At 42.0% G+C, this 8,538-nt stretch overlaps 1 protein-coding gene across 1 annotated transcript; it reads right to left on the bottom strand.

Moving 5' to 3' along the window:
• Window positions 1-476: 476 nt before the first annotated feature.
• On the bottom strand, window positions 477-8,328 carry LOC307250774 (protein NLRC3-like; the record flags this gene model as incomplete). Its single annotated transcript, XM_080027956.1, has 8 exons — window positions 8,197-8,328; window positions 7,485-7,604; window positions 6,068-6,291; window positions 4,501-5,835; window positions 3,648-4,170; window positions 3,273-3,446; window positions 1,022-1,195; window positions 477-654 (listed from the first exon to the last, which is right to left on the bottom strand). Exons 1-8 carry the CDS (start codon window positions 8,313-8,315, stop codon window positions 477-479), a joined length of 2,847 nt encoding a protein of 948 aa, XP_079884082.1. The 5' UTR covers window positions 8,316-8,328.
• Between the last annotated feature and the right edge of the window lie 210 nt (window positions 8,329-8,538).

Genomic DNA, 8,538 nt, shown 5'->3' with positions numbered 1-8,538 from the left:
TCAGGCGCATTGTTTAAAATTTTGAATTGTTCTTGTCCTTGAAGGCCACTGTAGCTTCTGTTATTATTCAAAAGGGGTGGGGTGACCCAGGGAGCGTCGCATTCTAGAACTTTCTAGAACTTTGTAAAACTTTCTTGATGATGTCATATTACACAGTGCCCCTTTAAGTAGAATTTTTGGAAAATGACTCTCCTCTTTCAGTGTAGGACATTTGTATTTTTTTCAGGTCATGCACCAATCATGCGATATACATATGCTGAAAACGATTCTCTCATGAGGCAGACCAGAACGACTAGGGGGCTGCCTGGATAAAGTTCCGGGTCAAAAAAGTTCACCGGAGTAAACTCTAGATAAGTTCAGAGTCACAGTGCATGTGTGAAAGGAGCTATAGTAACTTTGAGTTAGTATAATTCAGTCTTTAGAGGAAGATGGGTTTTGGGTTATCACTCCTAATGTTCAAACAGAGTATGAACCTTCTACCTCAAAACCTCCAGTCTGCAGTCTGGACTCTCCAGAAAGTCAGACAGGGCCTTCACTCCTGAATCCCGCAGCTTGTTGTGACTCAGATCCAGCTCTCTGAGATGGGAGGGGTTGGACTTCAGAGGTGAGGCCAGAGAAGCACAGCTGATCTCCGATAACTCACACTTTTTAAGCCTGCACTCAAAGGACACACATCAGTAAAATATTAAATGTATATATATATATATTTTTTAACCTTTATTTATACAGGTAAATCCCATTGAGACCGGAAGACTCTTTTGCAAAGGAGGCCTGTTCCCATTTACATGTTACCATTCACACACCGATAGCAGGCTAACTATCGACATTCACACAAGGCAAGGTGGGGGAAGGGTCTTGCCCAAGAAAACAACAACCATGACACAAGTGGCAGGGCGGGGATCGAACCACCTGAGCCACAGTCGCCCCCATTTTATAAAATAAAAAAAAATAGATAATCTAGATAATCACCTGTTCTATAAAAGTAAAGCATCTGGGAAAGAGATATGATCATTAAACTGACCTCAGAGTCTCCAGTCTGAAGTGTGGACTCTCCAGAAAGTCAGACAGCGCCTTAACTCCTGAATCCCGCAGCTTGTTTTTACTCAGATCCAGCTCTCTGAGATGGGAGGGGTTGGACTTCAGAGCGGAGGCCAGAGAAGCACAGCTGATCTTTGATAGCCTACACCTTTGAAGCCTGCATTCACACGACACATATCAATAAAAGATTAAATTATTACATCATGACCACCCCGTGTTCTCTAAAAATCATCTGTAGAAGAGGTTAGACCATGAAACTGACCTCAGAGTCTTTAGTCCACAGTCTGGACTCTCCAGAAAACCACACAGCTGATTCACTTCTGAGTCATGCAGCTTGTTGTAGCTCAGATCCAGCTCTCTGAGATGGGAAGGGTTGGACTTCAGAGCTGGCACCAGATAATCACAGCTGATCTCCAACTTGCAGTGCCTCAATCTAGCAAACAATTCCAAAAGTAATGGAACATTCAGTTTCATTTCAACGTGGCATGGTTCACATAAATGAGTCACAATAGACACTGTGCTTTAACACTTATAATAAACATATTTATTTGAAGGGTGCAAGGGGGCTTGCAAAGGTTGCCCCAATATGCGTTGCGTTTAAAGTAGAGCTGCAACGATTAATCGACGAATCGATTAATAATCGATTATTAAAATAATCGCCAACTATTTTGATAATCGGGGCAACTGTGGCTCAGTTGGTAAAGCGGGTTGGCCGATGATCAAAGGGTTGGAGGTTCAATCCCCGCCCTGCCACCTGTGTCATAGTTGTTGTGTCCTTGGGCAAGACACTTCACCCACCTTGCCTTGTGTGAATGTCGATAGTTAGCCTGCTATCGGTGTATGAATGGTAACGTGTAAATGGGAACAGGTCTCCCTTGCAAAAGAGCCTTCGGACTCAATGGGATATACCTGTATAAATAAAGGTTAAAAATAATAATAATAATAATAATAATAATCGATTAATCGTTTCGAGTAGTTTTTTTTATAAAAATTGTCCAAATTCTCTGATTTCAGCTTCTCAAATGTGAATATTTTCTGGTTTCTTTAATCCTATTATAAACAGTAAACTGAAATATCTGTGTGTTTTGGACATAACAATACATTTGAGGACGTCAACATGGGCTTTGGAAAATTGATCAACATTTTTCACCATTTTCTGACATTTTACGGACCAAAACACTAATCGATTAATAAAACGATTAATCGAGAAGATAATCGACAGATTAATCGATTATCAGAATAATCGTTAGTTTTCCCTTATATTTATAATATAGGTGTAGTACAAAGTTAGCACTTCCAATAGAGTAACAACGGCAACATGTACTGGAAACAGGCAGGGTGAAATGTAACTGTTTTCTTTGGGTACTCTTTAGTGGATTTTTGTAGAGAGATTTCACTCATGAGCCCATTCCACACATGAACTCCGGAAAATATCCAGAGAATCTGACACAGACTATGTTCAGAACTACCAATTCACACAAATATAGCACACAGCATTGTCCGTGTTCATATATGCTAGAAAATACTCACAATAATTAGGGAGAGGGGATGCACCTGGACTTGTGCAACGATTTCAGCATTGGCCTGAAACGCCAGTAGCTAGAAATGTTCTATATCGTTTTGGTTGTTTAAAATGGACTCTCATCCTTCAGCGTAGGACATTTGTATTTTTCTGGTCACTCCCAAATTGCGCAATATCGATTTGCTGACTTGGTTTTAGGACTATGTGGCCCAACCCTATCCGTTTACAAAAATCCGGAAATTTGTGTTCACACATAAAGCACACCGGAGTAAACTCTAGATAAATTCAGAGTCACAGTGCATGTGTGAGAGGAGCTATAGTAACTTTGAGTTAGTATAATTCAGTCTTTAGAGAAAGATGGGTTTTGGTTTATCACTCCTAACGTTCAAACAGAGTATGAACCTTCTACCTCAAAACCTCCAATCTGCAGTCTGGACTCTCCAGAAAGTCACACAGCGCCTTCACTCCTGAATCCCGCAGCTTGTTGTGACTCAGATCCAGCTCTCTGAGATGGGAGGGGTTGGACTTCAGCGCAGAGGTCAGAGAAGCACAGCCACTCGCTGTTATTTCACAGTTATAGAGCCTGTAAATACAAGATACATATCATGTGACAACATGGTTTGGGGAAAACTAACTGTTCACATTAAACAACAAAATCAATCGTTTTGGTTTGAAGGTTTATAATCTAAAGTTAAACACAAAGTGAACTGACCTCAGAGTCTCCAGTCGACAGTGTTGACTCTCCAGGCCAGAAGAAAGCAGAACCACTCCTGAATTCTCAAGAGAATTGTGACTCAGGTCAAGCTCTCGTAGGTGGGAGGGGTTGGACTTTAAAGCCGAGGTCACAGGGTAGCAGTGGATTGTTGACAGTTCACATTCAGAAAGTCTAAAACAGATATGAAAAATGATCAGTGATGAAAAGCAATTCTTATTTCAATCTTTAGGTTAAATGGAATCTTTAGGATACTTCCATAACCCTGGAGTGAGATGTCTCACTATGGGATATGCGAAATTCAGTTATTTACAGTCGCATCAACATGTACATCTAAATATAAAGTCAGTCAAACTAGTGTACATCAACACTAACCGAGCCGTTCTGCAGTTCCTCACAGCTGGAATCAGTCTTTGTCGTCCCTGGTTTGATGTGTTGTACTCCTTCAGGTCCAACTCATCTAGAACCTCCTCTGACATCTGCAGCATGTAGGCCAGAGCAGAGCAGTGGATCACAGAGAGTTTCTTCTCTGATCGGTTCTCTGACTTCAGGAATTCTTGGATCTCCTGATGAACTGAGAGGTCGTTCATCTCCGTCAGACAGTGGAAGATGTTTATGTTTTTGTCAGGAGAGATATCATACATGTTCATTTTCTTCAGGTTCCCGATTGCTCTCTGGATGGATTCTGGTCTTTTACCCAACAGGCCTCCAAAGAAACTCATGATGGTTTTCGGCCTTTTTTCTGTTGGACCCAGCAGGCCTCCTAAGAGTCTCTGGTTGGACTCCAGAGAGAGGCCATGAAGGAAGCGGACAAACAGGTCCAAGTGACCATTTTTACTTTCAAGGGATTTCTCCATGGCTCGCTTTAGGAAGACATCAAGGGACGGGTAATTGTCACCTTCCCTGTCGCTGTCGTTGTTGCTGTCTTCCTCCTCCTCCTCATCATCGAATGAATCACTGTCATCCAGTGTTGGAGTCTGGGATGAAGCACTGTTTTCATCGTCTTCCGGCTCATCATTAATGAATGAATCATCAGTGAGTGAATCTCCATCACCAGAATCGGATGTATCACTGTGATCAGGTTCGACAGTCTGGGACGAATCACTGTTTTCATTGTCCCTGTCGCTGCCATCTTTGTTTTCTTCCTCCTCCTTGTCAAATTCAGTGGATGCCTCGTTATCATCATCATTATCATTCACTGTTAGATCAGTATCCTGGGATGAATCACTGGTTTCATTGTCCCAGTCTCCTCCCAGGAAGTCCTCCAGTGCCTCTTTGTTTCTGCTGGTGTAACAGTGGTACATGTAGACTGCAGCCAGAAACTCCTGAATGCTCAGATGAACAAAGCTGTAGACTGTTTTCTCAAAGATCACACTCTCACTTTTGAAGATCTCAGTACAAACTCCAGAATACACCGAGGCCTCTGTGACATCCAGACCACACTGCTCCAGGTCTTCTTGGTAGAACATCATGTTTCCTTTCTGTAGTTGTTCAAACGCCAGCCTCCCCAGCTTCAGAAGAACTTCCCTGTCTGCCTCCGTCATCTCAGGACTGGTACCATGTCCCTCTTCATACTTCTGCTCCTTCCTCTTTGTCTGAACCATCACAAAGTGTGAGAACATGTCAGTCAGAGTCTTGGGCAGCTCTCCTCTCTGACCTTTAGTCAACATGTTCTCCAGAACAGTAGCAGTGATCCAGCAGAAGACTGGGATTGGACACATGATGTGGAGGCTCCTGGTTGTCTTGATGTGTGAGACAATTCTGCTGGACAGCTCTTCATCACTGACTTTCCTCTTGAAGTATTCCTCCCTCTGTGGGTCAGTGAAGCCTCGTACTTCTGTCACCCTGTCAACACATGTAGGAGGGATCTGATTGGCTGCTGCAGGTCGGGAAGTTATCCAGATGAGAGCCGAGGGAAGCAGATTCCCCTGGATGAGATTTGTCAGCAGCACGTTGACTGATGACTTCTGTGTGACATCAGACACAACCTCAGTGTTGTGGAAATCCAGTGAAAGTCTGCTTTCATCCAGGCCGTCAAAGATGAACAAAACTTTACAGACAGCGAGCTTCTCTGCTGTGACCTTCTGTAATGTTGGATGGAAAACATGGAGCAGATTGAGAAGACTGTACTGCTCATCTCTGATCAAGTTCAGCTCCCTGAACGAAAGCGGAATCAGCAGACTGACATCTTGGTTTTCCAACCCCTCTGCCCAGTCCAGAGTGAACTTCTGCACTGAGAAGGTTTTTCCAATGCCAGCGACGCCGTTTGTCAGGACGACTCTGATGTGTTTGATGGGTCCCTGTTGGTCGGGTAAGGCTTTAAAGATGTCTTTGACCTTGATTGGAATGTCATGGAGGGTCTTCTTCTTGGAAGCGGTCTCAAGCTGCCTGACCTCATGTTGGGTATTAACCTCTTCACTCTGTCCCTCTGTGATGTAGAGCTCAGTGTAGATCCTGTTGAGGAGAGTTCCACTTCCTGCTTTATCAGTTCCTTCAGTCACACGTTCACATCTCCTCTTCAGACTGATCTTATGTTCATCTAGAACCTGCTGCAGACCGTAGTCTGAAAGAAATTACAAATATGGGATTTATGATTTGAGTGACTGGTGATTATTTTCATGACCAACATTAACACTACACCAGTAGAAAATAAAGGAAGAGTTTTAAAAGCTGCAATATTTATATAGTTCATTACTGGCTTTACAACACAACAAATAAACCAAAATAATAATAAATCCTGTTTTCAGACATAATGAGATCAGCTAACAGATCTGAAATCTTACTTTGTTCAGTACTGGTCTGACTGGCTGTCTGCAGTCCAGGTCTGGTTCTGGATCTTTGTCCACACTGGGGACAGGAGGAGTCTCCTGATGGATCAGGCTGGTCCCAGTATGAGGTGATGCACCGTCTGCAGAACCAGTGTCCACAGCTGGTAGAGACCGGATCCTTCAGGACGTCCTGACACAAAGCACAGCAGGACGGCTGCTCCACCACAGAAACGTCACTCCTCTTCCTCTTCCTGTGAGAATTATTTTTTTTAAATAAATAATGTTATATGCTATAAAAAAAATATCTAGATTTGTCCAGAGATGGTCACAGAGAACACGGAAAGTATCGCTACCTTTCTGTTTGAATTTAACCTTCAGTCCGGAAGTAAAATTATTGTTCCTTTTATTTTCATAAACAACACTGAAACCTGTCTTAGAAAACATGTAGTCATTTGCCTGTAGTTTGTTTTAAATAAAAACTCAAGAATTTGAGCAGCTACTTCCGTTAAAAGGAGATGATCATGTAACTCTTCTACAGTCACTTTGTGTAGTTTAGCTTGAGTAAGTTAGTTTAGAACTGAGGTTAGATGTGGTGTACAAAATGTGGTGTCTCAGGTGTTCAAGGTCCAGGTGTTTGATCATTCCCTTTATGCTTTCTGTCTCTCAAAACAGAAACTGGGACATAAATTATTATTTTTCTACCTTTCCACATCCGGATTTTATCATCTATTCACTATTATAATAAGTAATGAATTCTTACTTGTAATGTTAAATATGATACATTTTCCTGATGCATTATGACATAGTTTGTTATTAACTTAGCGTATGATAGCTTTGGTGAGTATAATAGATGCTCTGAAATTCACACTATATTCGAAATTTGAATATCCGTTTCGAATGTGGGTTGACTCGTTCATATTTGAACTGTACTGACCTGCTCTAAGTGCAAGCTGCAGTCTCATTTTCTTTAAAATGTATTCGGAATTTTTTGTTTAAACCTCAACATGGCTTTTTGTCCACAATAACCAATCCACTTAAATCTTTTTTGTCACTTCTTTTCTAAATACTAATTTGAGTCACTAATGTCTGCCCCAACTGACGCACCACAGGCCCGAGGGGGAACGTGCCACACAAACATAATAATGGATTGGATTTATATAGCGCTTTATTCCCCAAGGACACAACAACCATGAAACAGGTGGCCGGGCGGGGATCGAACCGCCAACCCTTGGATTATTGGCTGACAAGCTCTACCAACTGAACCACAGTCGCCCAATGTTGAACTAAACCTGCGCAGTGCAAAGCCAGAGGAAACTCTGGTGGAGGCCAGTGGCGGTCCTGGCGTGCAATTTTCTAACATAACCACATAGTGACACGGTATATCATAAAATATCTGCACATTTTGGCATAGCTCAAGTAAATACCAGTAACAACAGTCTCTTACTTTGTGTCTGAGGGTCCAGGTTCATTACTGAAGTCTGGAGGATGATCTCTGGACCAGTCACTCTTCATAGACAGACAGCTGAAGAATGGAGGCTCTGCTCTCTGTCTCTGGTACTGAACTCTGCAAACACAAATGTTTTAATTCATCACATGGATCCTAGATAGATTCTCTGATGACAAGGTTTCAAAGTACAGCTTTTAAAGGTTCACTTACTAATGAGTCATAACTTTCAACTGGAGGCTACCTGTCATAAGTTAGGGGACCTTTCTGCTTCCCAATACTTTTGTGAAGCAGCTTGTTTAAGAATAAACTAAAACGTCCACACACAGAATCAAGTTGAGCAAATCTTTTCAACAAATGCTTTTTCACCACATGATGCACACTTTTGATATGAACTGATTCAAGATGGCGTCTGCTTGCTCTTAACAGCTGATTTGAGGAAAAGTCAAACAAATATTTTTGGGCCGGAGATGAGAAAATTAAGCACATTCTTTGCGATTTTCAGTGGCTTCCAACGTTAGAGCAAAGATTAATGTTTTGCTAAAGGAATAAACTAAGATCCATTTCAGTTTGAAACAGTATCTGCATTAATAGTTCTGCATAATGAATATGACTCTTTCATCAAAGCATTTCATCCTAGGTGGAAATGTCTTGTTGTTGTGGCCATCAACAAAACTTTAGCAGCTGAATGAGTTAGTATCAGTTCACTTACTTTGTGTCTGAGGGTCCAGGTTCATTACTGAAGTCTGGAGGACGACCTTTGGACATGTCACTCTTTATAGACAGACAGCTGGAGACTCCAGACTCTGATCCATCCTCCTCTTCCTCCATATTAACACTCCTCCTGGACTACAGTCAGTCTGAAAGGTGAAACACTGACTGTGAGCTCAGGACATAAAGAGGAGGAGCAGGAGTGGGGAAGACTGAGATAACAGGAAGAAGCACAATCTAACCTGCAGCTAGGGGCGTGCATGTGTACAAAAAAAAAAAAAAAAAAAAATATCAACCTAGCTGACCTCACAACTGGCATTGAAAATCTCTCCATTATCACCCC

The sequence above is a fragment of the Ammodytes marinus genome (genome assembly GCF_949987685.1).
Source record: "Ammodytes marinus genome assembly, chromosome: 5".
Taxonomy (NCBI): domain Eukaryota; kingdom Metazoa; phylum Chordata; class Actinopteri; order Uranoscopiformes; family Ammodytidae; genus Ammodytes; species Ammodytes marinus.
Note: the sequence above shows the minus strand (reverse complement) of the source record. Positions and strands in the feature narration are given on the sequence as shown.